Source organism: Myotis lucifugus, unplaced genomic scaffold (genome assembly GCF_000147115.1).
Source record: "Myotis lucifugus unplaced genomic scaffold, Myoluc2.0 scaffold_25, whole genome shotgun sequence".
NCBI classification, from domain to species: Eukaryota; Metazoa; Chordata; class Mammalia; order Chiroptera; family Vespertilionidae; genus Myotis; species Myotis lucifugus.
Genome location: NW_005871073.1, coordinates 1258991 through 1276221, shown reverse-complemented (window position 1 = coordinate 1276221; position 17231 = coordinate 1258991). Strand labels below are relative to the sequence as shown.

The window sequence follows — 17231 nt, the reverse complement described above, 5'->3', positions numbered from 1 at the left end:
CATGGCGACCGGTTGCTCTGGTTGTTGCGGCGTTCTGGTTGCTGGGTTTTTATATATATAGATTGTTATTTTACTTTTAAATTGCTTATGTAATTTTTCCTGGGTATTCATTTTGTGTGTCCAACTACATTATAAAGTGCTTAGGGGGAAATATGATGTCATATGTTCTTGTATCGTTCCCATATTCTAGCACTATGCTATGAAAAAAGTAGAGGCTCAAAAATATCTGTTAAATGAATGAATGACTATGAGGGCAACTAAAACACATTGAAATTGAGTATTTATTACAATTAATAGTTTTGAAATAAGTCAAAGAAAAATTCTGCATTTTTTAATATGAGGTTTTTGGGATACCGTTATCTTTTATTATCTGATCTATAACTTATTTAGTCTATTAGATAAGAAGAGAATAAAGCCTAATAAATGTACACCTGTTTTATACACCATTGATGAGTAACATTAAAAGTCATTAAATGTTACAACAGCTCATAAAGGAAGATAGAGAACCCATGGAGAATTGCAAAAAAAAAAAAGTAGAGAACAATTTGGAATTATATTAGTAGAACTTTCCCTAAGGCTTGTAGAATCAATATGATAGTTCCTTCCAAACTATGATTACAAAGCAAAAAAAGAGCTATTTGAGTAGGAGATGAAAAGACAAAGCTCTTAACCACCTTGCTATTGACCCTGTTTTAGATCTAGCACTTGCATATGTAATTAATTTAGCACCAGGCAAAAAGGATTTTGCTTTACAAAAAATATTCTGTCATTTTCCTGGCATTCAGAGCTCGAAGGTGTTTCACTAGCACTCAAGGTCTACATCAAAAATTCTTCCACTTAGGCTTCTTGATACTTACCTTTCATTTACTTTATCACTGGCCTCAATTGGTTTATTTTTTATAAAAAGATTATATTTAAGTGACTCTATATGGATTTCCCCTCTCTTAATTAACACAAATTCCCTAACACTTACAATGAATGTCACTAAAAAGGTTTATTTTGTGGGAAATAAGATGACATAGTAAGGAGTGAAAATGTCAACATGAAGAAAACTACTTTGCTATTAATATGCTAATACTAATTGAAAGTAAGAGCCTTACAGTGTGACACCTGACCTCATCTCCATCACTCCACCTCCAGCTCACACTACAGTAATAACTTTGGCTCACTCGTGTCCCTCAAACACATCTAGCTCTTTTCTACCTCAGGGTTTCTGTATGTGCTATTATATATATGATACATAGTGTCACTATCTATACATATAAAAGGCTAATATGCAAAGTGTCCCCTCGGAAGTTTGACCAGGAGACTGGGAGTTCTATTGCTCACTATGACGTGCACTGACAACCAGGGGGCAGCGTGGAACAAAGGAAGGCTCCGGCCAGCAGCTGGAAGGCCCCAATCGGCCCTGATTGCCAGCCAGGCCTAAGGACCCTATTCGTGCATAAATTTCACGCACTGGGCCTCTATTATAGCTTATAAAATGGTGCCTAATTCTTCATCACTCTGTTTTCATTTTACATCATTTTATTATTTCCTAGTACTCACTACTAACATTGTATAATATTTTACTTTCTTTATTGTCTGTCTCATCCCAACAACTAAACTCTAAGATAATGAATATTTGCCTGTCTTTCTTGCTATGTCACTTCAACAATTAGATCAGGATCTAGTGCACAATGAATAATCTTTCATTGAGTCCTTACTCTGTATGAAACAATCAGCAAAGTGCTTTACATGGATTATCTAATTTAATCATTACAATAGGTTGTTTACTATTTCTATTTTATAAATGAAGAAAACATAGATAGATGTCTTAATGTACAGTAACTTGTTTGAGGTAAACATAGTAAGTGATGGAAACTAAACTGTCTGACTCCTAAACCTAGACTCTTACTTACTGCTATAAAGTCTCTGTGTATCAAGCCATTTTTATATTAATTGATGTTTTATTACACTGTTATAAAGTAGATTGAATTGACTATCAAAAGAACATTTATAGCTTAATTTGATCCAAAAAATAAATGAGTGGGTTTAGTAGCTAAAAAGTAAACAACTTCCAGGAAGCCGGTATTTGAAAAGAAGCCAGTATATGAACAAGAATACAAAGAGGCAGGTTTACTTTTACAGGTAACTAAGGTGTGACTTACCTCCAGGTGACCAGCTATTGTAGCAATATGCAGGGCAGTGAGACCGCCATACCCAACCTGCTGTATGTCAGCTCCACTGTGAAGCAGGGAAGTGATCAATTCTGCACTATCCTGTAAGGAAACACATCCTTAATGTTACCTTTATACTAATAGCAGGTCTGAATGCTGTATAACAGGATGTATTGGTTCCCTAACTGTCAGACAGTTTAGGTACCCAAAGAAAACCTAAGTGATTTCTGTCATAGCAAGGAGCAGCTCTCAGATGGTTGAAATGTAGAAACAAATGACAGGCCATTCAGTTACAATCCTATACCACCTGACCATGAAAGACAGAAAGGACATTTACCTATGGTGAGGCTCTTGCAAATTGAATTCCAACTTACATGTAGAACACTCCAATAAATGTCCTTTCTCTAGTGACTGCAGTATTGAACTTACTGCCGTGGACTATTTCATGGTAGTTTAGTAATTGCTTCTTCTCTACTGCATATGTGTCATGAGCTCTATATATAATTAATCAATAGAGTCTTTCTTAACTTGACTCATTATAATAGTGAAAATGTTGGGAGTATCATTGGAGCTTATAAGTGAGAATAAATTATTCAAATGACAAAGTAACATTTATGTTATTTATACTATTATTTGCATTGTGTTTCTATCTCTGAAGGGACATGGAACTTTGAAATAATATTAATAATAATTACCACTCATTGAATTTCATTATGTAATTAACCTTTTATACCTGGTACATGATAGAACTTCAAAAATAGTTGATAAAAACATATTAAACATAAAAAATGAAATATTTCTCTAAAAAAACTTTATAAAAAATTATTTTTAAAACCCAAAATTTATGAGTCAGAACACTCAAAAGAGTGATGTGGAGGGTCACATAGTCACAAAACACTAGATATGGAAGGGAATGCAAAGAAAGTTCTTCCTGTTTAACCCTCCCCCTCAAAGTAAGAATTCAAACCACAAGTTCTGTAATACTTGGCCCATCAACATCTCAAACATACTCAGTGACAAGAATGTCAAGTAGGCACAGGATCGGCCACTGCATTTATGCATATACATATCATTTCAAATACTGCTGGTTAAGAAATTCTTCCATTAAAAAACAACGTTTAGGGGGTTCTAGTCAAGATGGTGACATAGGTAAATGTAGTACTGGAATCCTTCCACAACTACATCAAAATTACACCTAACCTACTGAAAAACCTTCATTCAGAACAGCCTGAAATCTAGCTGAACAGAAGTCCTACAACTGAATATATAAAGAAGAAGCCACATTAAGACTGGTAAGAGGATGGAGATTCTGAACGGGCTGGTCCCACACCACATGTGGTGGATAAAAAATCTGGAGGGATATCTCGGCTGCAGAGGTCCTCCCTGAGGAGCGAGGGGTTCCAGCCCCACACCAGCCCACCCAGCTGATGGTTCCAGTGGCAGGAAGAGAAGAACCCATAACTTCTCTCTGTAAAAAACAGTGGGAATTGTGGCTGAGTAGGAGGGAAGCTGGACTCCTAGGCATTCCTCTTACAAAGCCCACACAGGGACTTACTCAGACTCAGTCACTCTGAGTTCCAATGCTAGACACACCAGGAGCACTTGGGGAGGAGCTGAGTGGTCTGGCATTGGGGCAATAGAAGGAGGGGCAGCTTTCTCTCAGACAGAAGTGCTGGCAGACACCATTGTTCCTTTGTTGAGCCCTCCCCCCGCAGAGCCTGCAGGTGAGTGCCATATATGAGTCTCCGTCAAGCTGACTGACACTGTTTGCCGGGGCCTGATAATTCCACTAAAACTTTCACCATATCCACAATGAGGCTCTTTTGCTTTCTTATCATTTGTGTGTTCACTGGAGTAGCACTTTTAATTTCCTTCAAGAACTTTTCCTTTCCACTCACAACTTGGCTAACTGCTGGCACCAGAGGCCTAACTTTTGCCCTATCTTAACTTTCAACATGCATCCTGCACTAAATTTAATCATTTCCAGTTTTTTATTAAAAGTGAAAAACTTGCAACGCTTGCTTCACTTAGAAGCCATTTGAGAGTTATGACTTGGCCTAATTTCAATACTGTTTTTGTCTCAGGGAATAGGGAGACCTGAGGAGAGGGAGGAAGTAGTGAGCAGCCAGTTGGTAGAGCAGTCAGAACACACACAACCTTTAGCGATTAAGTTCACTGTCTTACACAGAGAGGCACAGTTCATTCCCCAAAGCAATGACTGATTACAGATCAGCATAACAAATATAATAAAAATGAAAAAGTTTGAAATATTTTATAATTACCAAAATGTGACACAGAGACATGAAGTGAGCAAACCCTATTGGGAAAATGGTGCCCATAGACGTGTTAGATGAAGGGTTGTCACAAACCTTCAATTTTTAAAAAAACAGAATCTGCAAAGCAATATAAAGCAAAGCGCAATGAAATGAGGTTTGCCAGTAGTTTCCAAATCTTCTACTCTGCACATCTACTCTACCAAGAAAATTAAATAAAGATTTCATCTTCTTTTACTATTCCATCGGCTCCTACTGCTCAGTCTATAGACATTTGTTTTCTCTATTTAAAAAAAAAACAAAAACAAAGCACAACAAATTTTTTTTATTTTTATTATTATTTATTTATTTATTTTACTGAAGCCAAGGTAATTTTATCTCTATCCTTTCCTTTGTTTTCTGGGAAAAGTTATTGATATTCACTACTGACAACTCTGATCTCATTTCTTTTTAGTAATCCCTAGCTATGTAGACCCAAATCTTGCATAAATCCCAACTGAGTTCACCACACTCCTTACTCATTGCACTTTGCTTTTTCTCATACTACTCCCTTCTCTTGCCCTCTATAATCAAGACAAATAACCATTTCTGTTTCTTCCACTTGAAACATTAGGACAGTGATGGCGAACCTATGACACCTCTGACACGCGAACTCATTTTTTTGGTTGATTTTTCTTTGTTAAATGGCATTTAAATATATAAAATAAATATCAAAAATATAAATATTTTTTTTACTATGGTTGCAAATATCAAAAAATTTCTATATGTGACACGGCACCAGAGTTAAGTTAGGGTATTTCAAAATGCTGACATGCCGAGCTCAAAAGGTTCGCCATCACTGCATTAGGACCTCATCACTGTTCTGAATCCACCTCCTCAGCTTCAAGAGGTAACTTTTGGTTTACCAAATCAAATGTCAATAATCTCCCTCATCTCTGTAGTCATATCATCTTCTTGAAATCCCTCTTTATTTTGGTTTCATAAAGCCGTATATTTCTGATTTCCTTTTCTTTGCCTCTTCATTGTCACTGTCTCCAAAAAGTTAGTGATTTAGGAGTTTAGTCCTTTCTCATTCTATATTCCATCTTTGGTAATTCTTACAGAATCTGATAACTTTATCTTTAATAAATTCAAATCTCATGTATCCTGCCTACCAATGCCATCTGAAATTAGAAATTCAAAACTGCTTTTGTGAATACCATTCATAATTTTCTCAGGGTCATCTGTCATCTCTTAGCATTCCTTATTTATATTTATGGCACTTTCTTATTCTAAATGACCCTGAGCCCCTTCAACTCAATCAATTTTAGCTATTACTGGTATTAACTCAATAATACTTATCACATTTCTTCTCCTTATTTCTATTATCACCCTCCATTTTACATAGGCCTCTAACTAGTCTCCTTGAGTAAGCCTTTTCTCATCGTAGTCCTTCCTCTACACGGCTACCAGATAAGTTTTCCCACACACAGTTTTGATTTCATCATTCTCCTTTTCAATAAACTTTTTAGACCTTCAACAAATATTTATGGAGACTATATGTTGTATGAAACATTGCTCTGAGTAGGGGAAACACGGCAGTGAGTACAACAGTTAAATCCCTGCTTTCATGGAGCTTATACTTTTACTGTGTGTATGTGATGTACCAATGGCTATGAGATAAAACAGGCAAGTGATAAAAGTAGGCTACTTTAATTTGAGTAATCAGGGAAAGCTTCACTGAAGAGGTGGTCTTTGAGATGAATATTAAATACCAAGAGGAAGAAATCCAAGCCACAATTTCAGCGATGGGCATTCAAGATAGGGAGTAGTGTAAAAATCCTAAAATGTAGATAAGCTTAGTGCATTTGAAAGCCATTGTTGAGTAGAAGATTAAAAGGGGGGGGGAATAATGTTCAAGATGAAATCAAAGACATCTGCGTTTGTAGGGTCTCACTGGCCATGGTATTAGGTGTACAGATTTTTTTCCAAGTGCAATAGATAGCTGGGGAATGACATGATATTGAGTTAGAGAAGACTAAAAAGTAGTTGTTTTTGAGGTAGAAATAAATGTTTTGTTTTTTTACAAGTTTGAGATAATTACAATGCAGGGTTAAGTTTGTACATACTAGAATAAGTCTCCCTAGTTAGAATTCCAGCTCTGCTAATGACTATGCAAACTGGAGTGAGTTATAGAACCCTTTTACAGTAATATCCTTTGTTATAAAAAAGGGGAACAATAATTGTTTCAACCTAATGTGATATAAATATAAATTTTGTATCCACAACTGATGTGACAATACATATAAAGCACTTGAAAGATACCTGCCAAACAATATTCAGTGAAACTCATTACCATTGGACATAGAAATCTGGGACTCAGGGAAACTTCCAAGTTAGTGATTTGACTCCACCATTTAGCTCTTCTTTCTCCTTTCTTTTTATGCCCCCCCGCCATTTCTTTACTTCCTGTACTTCATTAGTTATCCACTGAAATCACTGAATGAATAAAACAGAGGAAAACTCTGAACCAGTACTGGAAATTAGAAAATGTTGACTAGTTCTCCCTCCTCCAGAAAAAATTCATAGGAGTTAACTCTAAACTCAATAATAACCTTTAATTTTGAATGGTGAGGGCTAAAGACATGAGCAGTCTCTGAGATAAATGGGAGAGACATTACCTTAAAACATTTTTCCCTGCAGATGAGCAGGCATTTAAATGCAGGGAAGTGGAGAAGGTCTTTTTAAGCATAGAATTGTATGTTTTTTTACATAGAGGAAAGTGTGATAAATTTGAGCAAATGAAAGTATTAAAAAAACACAATATAAGATAAATGACAAATTGGAGAAATAGTCACAACACATAAAACAGACAAATGGTTTGTATATTTAATATATGAAGAACTCTTATAAATCAGTAGAAAGATAGATACTCTTAAATTCAACAAATATTTATTAATGAATGTACACCTTATGGTAAGCACTGTGCTAAACTAAATTAAAATAAATTATATGTAAATCATGAAGCATATAACATATTTATCTATCAGGCAGATTCTAGTAAACACACATTCATCTTTTCTTCTACTGTCTTTGTATTTTCTCCTTATTTAGCCAAAATTTGTAGAATTAAAATAATGTATGTTATGATTCCTTTAGCAAAGTCAAATGGTGAGGTCAAAAATTAGAAGTACTAAATTATGCTTTCATGTCTTGGTTGGATTTCTCAGGTTGACCTCTGATTGATCTAAATAATTTTTCACCAAATACTATAAAAATAAAACTTTTGTCTTATCAAGCCATGCTAAAGAGAATATAACAAAACAACCATTGTTACTTACAAATTGCTTATTAAGATGTAAAATGCTTTATCCACATCACATTTTTCAAACTCCACAACTTACCCATTAGATAAATATTATAGTTGACCCTTGAACAACATGGTTTGAACTGCAGGAGTCCACTTAATGTGGATTTTTTTTTTCAACAAATGCAGTTGGCCCTTCAGATTCACAGAGTTCCACATCCTCAGATTCAACCAGTGGTGGACAGAAAACAGTATTTTTGTATTCCCAACCATGATTTCACAAGACAGATCCCCAATAAAAAATGCTGTTTTCAATCTGTACTTGCTTGAGTTTGTGGATTAAATGGGCCAACGGCAGTTAAGTGTCAAAGTCATATGCCTTGCTGCCCCTAACCTCATGTTAGGTCCAATTGTATTATGTCTATGTTATAGCTATTCATAGTTTGGATCAAAGAATTTAAATTACTTGTAGAAACCTAAATATTTTGTAAGTGTTGCAGCTAGATACAAAGTCAGGTCTGTTTGACTTCAAAGTCCATGCTTCATTTTTGACTTTCCACAGTGCTTTAGCTGATCTTTCCACATAAATCTCTTGCACTCTCAAGTCCCTTTAAGAGTCTGTCTTACAAGAACTCAACTGGCATAGCATAGCATAGCATAAAATATTTTTCTTTAATGTACATTTAAATTGAAATTGAACTTGGATTTGAACTTAGGTCTTCTGACTTTGAATCCTATGCTTTTCTCAATATGACAAGTTAGCCTCAACTCCCAATGACTCTTCTACTCCCAATATTTTGCCTTTCTTTTTTTTTAAAAAAATATATATATTTCTTTATTGATTTCAGAGAGAAAGGGAGAAGGAGAGATAGAAACATCAATGATGAAAGAGAATCATTGATTGGCTGCCTCCTGCTTGCCCCAAACTGTGGATCGAGCCCACAACCCAGGCATGTGCCCTGGGCTGAAATCGAACCCGGGACCCTTCAGTTCACAGGCTGACACTTTATCCACTGAGCCAAGCTGCCTAGGGCCCAATTTTTTGCCTTTCATGTGAAAGCCCTAACTCTTTGTTTTTTACCTTTAAAGGGGGGATCTAATACCTGCTGTATAGTACTATAAGAAGGGTCAAATGGCATTATTTATGTGCAAAGTTTGTAAACTCAAGATCCTTATGAGTATAGGTTTATATATTTATAGTAAATGCATTACCCCTAAGATTGACCTAACTCTATTAAAATATTCATCTTGTGTCTCAGTCCCCTCTGTTCCCAAATATGTTTAATCATGAAATAACTCAATCTTTTTATCTGTAATATCTCAGAGTTGAGCTATATTGTTTTCTGTAATACTAGTGGTCTGGTGCACAAAATTTGTGCACATTAAAAGGGAATTAATTAGAGAAAATATTTTAATATTGCTATTTGCCCCTTCTCTATAATAGAAGTGTCAGAGATGAAAGAAAATTAGTAAAATCTTTATGAAAATCTTCCTCCTGTCAGAGTCTGGGGCACGCCATAGGACCCACAGTCAAGTCCCTGACCACCCACATGCACCTCGAAATCGCACGAGAACCAGACCCGGCTGGCCCCACCCCCATTGGGTGAGATCCAGACCCAGCTGGCACCATCCCCATCAAGCCCCGCCAGGTGTGGGGTACAGCCTCAGGTATCCTGTCAAGCCCCGCCAGGCAAGGAGTGTAGCCTCAGGTCGCCCGTCAAGCCCCGCTGGGCAGGGGGCACAGCCTCAGGTCCCCCGGCCTGGTGCCAGGTAGGGGGGTGCAATCTCAGGTCCCCCAGACACTCTCAGATCCCCCAGCCCAGCTGCAGGGGGAGAGGGTGAGGCCTGAGGTCCCCCATCAAGCCCCACTGGCTGGGGGGCATGGCCTGAGGTCCCCCAGCCTGGCACTGGAGCAGGGGGCGTGGCCTCAGGTCCCCTGACGCACCCTCAGGTCCCCTGGCCCAGCTGCCAGGACAGGGGCACAGCCTGAGGTCCCCTGTGAAGCCCCACTGGGCAGGGGGCACAGACTCAGGTCCCCTGACCCAGCCCGGCGCCATGCAGCTTCAGGTCCCTGCTGATTGCTCATTACAGCTTCTTACAGGAACCCCACTTCTGCTGTAGGAACAGCCATCTTGTGTTACGGGAACCCTGCTTCCTCTGTGGGCTCAGCCATCTTCTGACGGCATGATGGAGTGTGGGTCAATTTGCATATTTCCTCTTCATTATATAGGACTAGTAACCCAGTGCATGAAATTCGTGCACATTAAAAGGGAATCAATTGCCCCAATCAGTTTGGCTCAGTGGATAGAGCATCAGCCTGCAGACTCAAGGGTCCCAGGTTCAATTCTGGTCCAGGGCATGTACCTTGGTTGCGGGCACATCCCCAGTGGGGAGTGTGCAGGAGGCAGCTGATCAATGTTTCTCTCTCATCGATGTTTCTGGCTCTCTATCCCTCTCCCTTCCTCTCTGTAAAAAATCAATAAAATATATTTTTTTAAAAAAGGGAATTAATTAGCAGAGATATTTTAATATTGCTATTTGCTCTTTCTATATAATAGAAGTGTGAGAGATGAAAGGAAATTAGTAAAATGTATATGAAAATCATATATAAAGTTATTAATAAATAAACAGTAACAAAAGGATATAACAAAAACAGAGGCATGATATAAAAATGACAAAACATGATATGAAAACAACAAAAACATGATATAAAAACAACAGTGATGCAAACAATGACTGATAAAATGATTAAACTTATTCTAATATCTCCCTGTACACCACATTAAGAGTGAAAACACTTTCAGAGTGCTTGACTAATTTCCCTTGTGATGAAGTTCTTAGAACTTTAACTGTAACATCACATGCTCTTCAAACTCCAGAGAAAGCAACATATAACTGACCATGTGCAAAAACGGGTTCAGGTAGGAATATGCCTACTTTGTCTAGAGTTTGTCCTTGTGATTTATTAATAGTCATCACAAATGCTGGCATCACGGGAAACCGTTGTCGAATCAATTTAAATGGGAGGCCAGTGTCAGATGGGAACAAATTAATTCTTGGAATCAGAACAGCCTCTCCCTCTGTAGATCCTGTTAATACTTCAGCTTCGATAACGTTAGGTCGTAATATTTTGATAATAAATCTGGTACCATTACAAAAACCCCATTTACTATTGAGATTTCTCAATAGCATGATGATTGCACCCACTTTCAATTTTAATTTATGACACGGCATTCCTGAAGGAGTACTACTATTAAGAAATTTGATGGGAAAATTTTCCTTTTCAGCATCATCTGTGGAATCAATGGAATCATCACTCAAATATGTGTGAAAATCTCCATCGAGTATATCCAAATTTTCTTCATTTAATTTTTGAACAGGCTCATTTTTAGGACAAAGAATTTCACGTTTAGATATATGTTTAATATTATCTATAGCAGTGGTTCTCAACCTTTGCTGCACATTAGAATCACCTGGGAATCTTTTTAAAATCCTGATTCCTGGGCCTCATCCTCCGGACATTGTTTCTTTGTTATGGGGTGGGACCACAACATCAGTAACAAAGAAACAGAATTAAAACTTTATTGTGGTGAGCCAGTGCTTTGGACAGGCTCAAGCCTTAGACTGATGAGAGGGCACAGTCCTCTCATTGCCATGTGCAAGTCCCAGCTTGGAGGGCAGGGCCCTCTCAGCAAAATTATAGCCAACAGCTGTAGTTGTAAGCTTGAACCTATGGTCTGAACACGTGGCCCCACGTGCCTGAGTGATGTAGGCTTGATAGAGTTCAGTTCAATGTAGTTGAGTAGGATTGAAACCCAGGAGAATGTTGTAAACATCTTGGTCACACCCTTACTTTGCCTCATAGCATCTGCTATAAAATAAAGGCATGGCTGTGGGCGTGGTCGCTGTCTCTCAGAGAAGCAGCATCCCACTGAGACCTGGCTTTCATTCTCTTGTCTGTCTTTTCTAAGCCTTTCAGCCGCCCCCACTCAGGTTTACCCTTGGCTGTGCTGGTGCGGCACACTTTAGAAAGATATGCCTCCATGCTCCCAGGGCGGGTTTCTGCCTCAAACCCCGCCCTTACAGGAAACAGCTCTGGGAAACAGCTCAGGGGAGGCTGCAGCCATTGCCAAGACAACCCCTGCAGAACTGACTTGCTTCCGCTTGGTCTCGGCGGTTCTGGTCGTGATGAACACCACCCAGGGTTTTTATATAAGTAGATTCTAACCACCTCTAATATTCTGATGTTTCCTGAAGTGTCACATGGCAGAGTTAAACTTGGTTTGGAAAGAAGATTGGGTTTCCACATGTACAAATATAGGTATACAAAGAAATATTTTAATAACTGGAGGCCCAGTGCATGAAATTCATGTACTGGGGGGGTGTCCCTCAGCTCAGCCTGCACCCTCTCCAATCTGGGACCTCACAGGGATCGGGCCTAAACCGGCAGTCGGACATCCCTCTCACAATTCGGGACTGCTGGCTCCCAACCGCTTGCTTGCCTGCCTGCCTGCCTGATCAGCCCCTAACTGCTTCTGCCTGCCAGCCTGATCACCCCCTAACCACTCCCCTGCCAGCCTGATCGAGGCCTAACTGCTCCCCTGTGGGCCCGATCGCCCCCAACTGCCCTCCCCTGCCAGCCTAGTCCCCCCCAACTGTCCACCCCTGCAGGCCCGGTCCCTCCCAACTGCCCTCCCCTGCTGGCCTGATCACCTACAACTTCCCTCCCCTGCCAGGCATCTTGTGGCTGTGGGCATTACCAACTTTGAGGGCATGGCAGTCAATTAGCATATTCCCTCCTTATTGGCTATGGGCGCCTCCATCTTTGCGATGGTGTGAGGGTCAATTAGCATAATCCCTCTTTATTAGATAGGATGTGCTTTTCTAAGTAATTTTCTTCATTGACCCAATTTACCCAGCACAGTAATTGTCACAGCCTGTTCATGTTTGTAAGAGGAAAAGTAAGAAAAGCAGTTTTTTAGTCAAGAGAATATTAAGGTCTCTTCTAGGACAAGGGAGCATGCAGAGCTTCAGTATGAAATGTATTTAGTCCCAGGCATTAAATTTTAATGGACTAGACCTGCCTCATGCATCATAGACATTTCCAATGAAAGGATCCATTAATCAGTATAAAAATAACAGTTCATGAAGTTCACACCTACATATGCCTCTTGTTGAAATAATTCTGCATTTATCTTCACAAAAGATATCAATTATTAAAGGTTTTAGTGTGATGGAAATACTTGACTTTGCTTGAAATTTTGAAGAAAAAAGGGAAGGAACATACTCTTAGATTAAGTGCTTACACGTTTTCCAGGCTAAAGCCTCTAAATTTGCTTTTGACCTATTTCCTCTTATTACCGCCACTGAACCTTCACTTTCTACTTTCCATTTTCCACTAGTCACTTTCTTCTGGTGGATGCTTCCAATTGAACTTTGAATATACTTGTCCTCTCATTCAATAATACAGTGATGATTTAACAGGGAGGGGTTAAATCAGAATCTCGGGGAGTTTGGCAGAATGCAAACACATGCTGCTTGAAAAGCAAATTGAATACTATAATTTCTTTAATTTGTTTTCCCTTCTAGTTTCTTTATTTTAAAATTTTATTTTATTTATCCAAAGAGGTGAGACCAAAAAGACTGAAAAACACTGTTGTAAAAAATTTTCTGTGACCCTGCCATGCCTTAAGATAATGACTAATCCAATGGGGTGGTGAGGGCCTGGGGGGTGCGGGGGGGAGGACAGGAGCAGGCTGGAAGAGGTTAAGGGGGGGAAAGGAGGCCCTATGTAATACTTTCAAAACAATAAAGATTTTTTAAAAAAGATAATGACTAATCTTTTGCTTTTTGGAAAAGAAATCAATACTCATAGCCTCCATTTCCCTTACTCTATTTATTGTTAATCCATTTTATGCTTTCTTTTTTCTTTTTTTTTACTATACTTTTAAGATGATAAGCATTTAGATTTCATCCCTGACTTTAGTAGTGTTCATAATTTCTATCAGAGATTACAAACAGGAGAACAAATGTATACTGCCCTGCATAGTATTTTATAACTAAAATTTTGAATTAATAGCCAACATTTAAATATCAGGAAACTTTATATAATTTCTGATTCTCTGAAATTTTGGGTAACACTGGGCTTACATTCCTACATGGCAATGATTAGCTGGATCTGAATACTGACTGCTCTCTTTACATGGGGTATAAATTATCTAACTTGCATAGTCTCTACCACTTCTTCGATCTCAAAAATATTGAGTCTAAGTGTTAATTCCTACTTAACTTTGACATATTATCTAACATGTGCATTCATTTACGTTACCTGCCTCATTCCTGAAGGCATGGAAGACTGTGACCCCTAACCTAGAAAAAGATGTAGAGAAGTAACCAGGTAATAAAATCTAGACTCATTCACAGTATTCTAAGCCAAGTACAGGGTGCAAAGAGAACACAATGGAGCAGCACCTAACCGAGACTTGGGTCAGGGATGGTTCCTCAGGAAACAGTTCTGTCTAATATAAGAATTGAAGGATAAGTTAATATCTGTAGTTATCATCCTATTAACTGTTTATTGAGACCAGGTTAATTTAGAAAGATATTATGAAATATGTGGTTATTAAAAAGAAATGTGAGCATAAAGAAATCCATCCTAACGATGCTCTAATTTGTGGGTATAAATGTTCTCTAGTTCCTCGAATTGAGGATTAAGGATTAAATGGTATTTATTTAGTTTTTTTAAGATATATTTTTATTGATTTCAGAGAGGGAGAGGGAGAGAGAGAGAGATGGAAACATCAATGATGAGAGAGAATCATTGATCAGATGCTTCCTCCACGCCCCCTACTGTAGACCGAGCCCACAACCTGGGCACATGCCCTTGACCAGAATCAAACCTGGGACCCTTCAGTCTGCAGGCCAATGCTCTATCCACTAAGCCAAACCAGGTAGGGGTATTAAATGGTATTTAAAAGTTGCAATCAACTGGAAGATTTAGTTAAGTATGCAAAAAATGAGATTCCTTTTTTATTCTTCAGAATTTTGTTTTTTTCTTTGAGAACTTTATTATTATCTTAACAAATTCCCAGTTGGGGAAAATGCAATCTCTAATCAAGAAACTATTTGTTCAAACAGAAAGGCAACTTGAATTTTAAAAATATCAATTTGCTTTACTTCTAAATTAGTGGTTCTCAGTCAAGAGTCCTCCCTCCCCCCCACCAGGAGCAAAGTCTGGAGATACTTTTGGTGTTGACAGCTGGAATGGGAGAAATGGCTACTGGCTTCTAGACAAGAGAGGCCAGGCAGGCATGCTGCTTAGCATCTTACAATCTCAGGACAGACCCCCACAACAAGAAATTATCCAATCCAAAATGCCAGTTGTGTCAAGACAGAGAAATCTTGATCTAAAGATAGAGGATTCAGAAACTATGAAACATATGCTTTGGGTCCTGGATTTTAGGATAGTTGAAATAAAAATCTCAATTTTGCAATCAAATACATGTACTAAGAAAGAAAAAAATATATGTATCAGGAAAAAAGACAACAGTTTCCAGCCTATGAATAACCATGAATAAAAAACAGAGTTTTTTTGATAGGCATGGTTACGTAGGATCTAGGTCTATGAGTCAGACAGACATGGGTTTGAATTAAAAATGGCTCAGTGGTTGATTGTTGATCTATGAACCAGGAGGTCATGGTTCCATTCCAGGTTGGGGTACATACCTGAGTTGCAGGAATGGTCCCCAGTTTGGGGCATACAGGAGGTAGCCAGTTGGGGCAGTTGGTGGTGATCAGGCTTGCAGGGGAGGGCAGTTAGGGGCAATCAGGCCAGCAGGGGAGCAGTTAGGCGTCGATCAGGCTGACATGGGAGTGGTTAGGGGGTGATCAGGCTGGCAGGCAGAAGCAGTTAGGGGCAATCAATCAGGCAGGCAAGCGAGCGGTTGGGAGCCAGTAGTCCTGGATTGTGAGAGGGATGTCCAACTGCCCAGTTAGGCCCGATTCTGGTAGTCGGACATCCCTCGAGGGGTCCCAGACTGGAGAGGGTGCACGAATTCCATGGACCGGGCCTCTAGTATGTTATATAAGTATGTATTTATGAAAATCTGAAAGATCTACCTCAACACCAAGGGCCCCAGTTTTTCCAATCCACTTTTCCATTTATTTTCTTATCAGGTACTGAAATTAGGTCGGAACCTGGGACTGATATAAGGAAATAAATGACTGGAGCAAAAGTAGAGAATAAAAAAAAAAAGGGAACTAAAGGGAACCCCAGATATATATATATATATATATATATTTTATGAAGGAAAACATGCAGAAAATGAATGGAACTTCAATGTGCTTCTTTCATGAATTTTTCAAATGCAGCCTCATCCCCTTCTGTACAGAGACAGCTTGGTCTCCTGGTAAGGAGCTCTGGTGAGGGAACCAGAGTGCCAGGTCTTCATTCCTGGCTCGCCACTGCCTAGCCATGTAACCTTGGAGACCATAGTATTCCCTCACGGAGTTCTTGTGAGAATTAAATGAGTTAAATATAGAAAACATTAAAAAGAGTATGTGTCTGGTATTTAGATGAAGCCTACTCAATAAAGAGCAAGAAGCCCATCCAGTATTGTAATATTCCGGTCACTGTTAATGTTTTCCATCATTACTAATTTGAGGAAAAATAAAACAAAAAAGAGCCTAAAGATAACACACACTCTTGGTTCTCATACAGTACTTATTGGAACAAAAATGCTGTACCTTGTAAACTGCCAAATGCAAGGCTGTAAATCCATTTCTTGTTAGTCGAGATGGGCGGAGCCCTTTTAACATAAGGGTTCTAATATGAGACTTGTTGCCTTAAAGAGAAAAGTTTTAAAAGGTTAAATTGTTGAGGGGGTAGACTAAGTGATTTTAAAATCTCTCTTTGAATTAATGATAAATGTCACACTGATGTATGACAGGGTCAGATTGCCATTCTACAGGCTATTTTTTTTAAGTTTTCTATTAATTGACAGCCTTACTTAATAGTGAACATTTCTATAACACTTACAAAACTTCGTATCAATGCTGTGCATTTTAATGCATTTGTGTTACATTTTTTAATTTAGTGCTCTCATCATCATATGGTTTTAAAACATAAAAACATGAAAAATCATCTTAAACTATTAAGGAAAAAGCTTAGATAAAAATTTAGTTGTACAGCAATCTTCAGAACATCATTAGCAGTCAAGTTTATTTGGATCAGAGCAATCTAATCAATTGGTTAAACAGAAATGGTTAAGAGATCTGATGAAAGTCAATACTTATACATCAGTGTTCTATTTAAAAAGCTGAGTTCAATGAATGCTAGTTTGAATTAACAAAAATAAATACTAACTATCAATTCATTAATTAAGTGAATTTATTGAGTACCTACTATATGCCAGTTACCATCCTAGGTGTTAGGGATGCATGCATTGGTGAACAAAACAAAACAAAACATAAGCCAAATTAAACTCTTAATCTTCTCTTTGATCAGTCTTCACT

At 38.3% G+C, this 17231-nt stretch overlaps 1 protein-coding gene across 1 annotated transcript in view; it reads right to left on the bottom strand.

Annotated features, from left to right (window-relative positions):
• LOC102425104 (serine/threonine-protein kinase TNNI3K) overlaps positions 1–17231 on the bottom strand; it is a 285729-nt gene that overhangs the window by 245372 nt on the left and 23126 nt on the right. The window contains exons 5-6 of the mRNA XM_023751739.1: positions 16464–16561; positions 2151–2261 (exon numbers count right to left, since the gene is read on the bottom strand). Of these exons, the coding sequence (XP_023607507.1) occupies positions 2151–2261; positions 16464–16561 (209 nt within the window). The remainder of the gene's footprint in view (positions 1–2150; positions 2262–16463; positions 16562–17231) is intronic.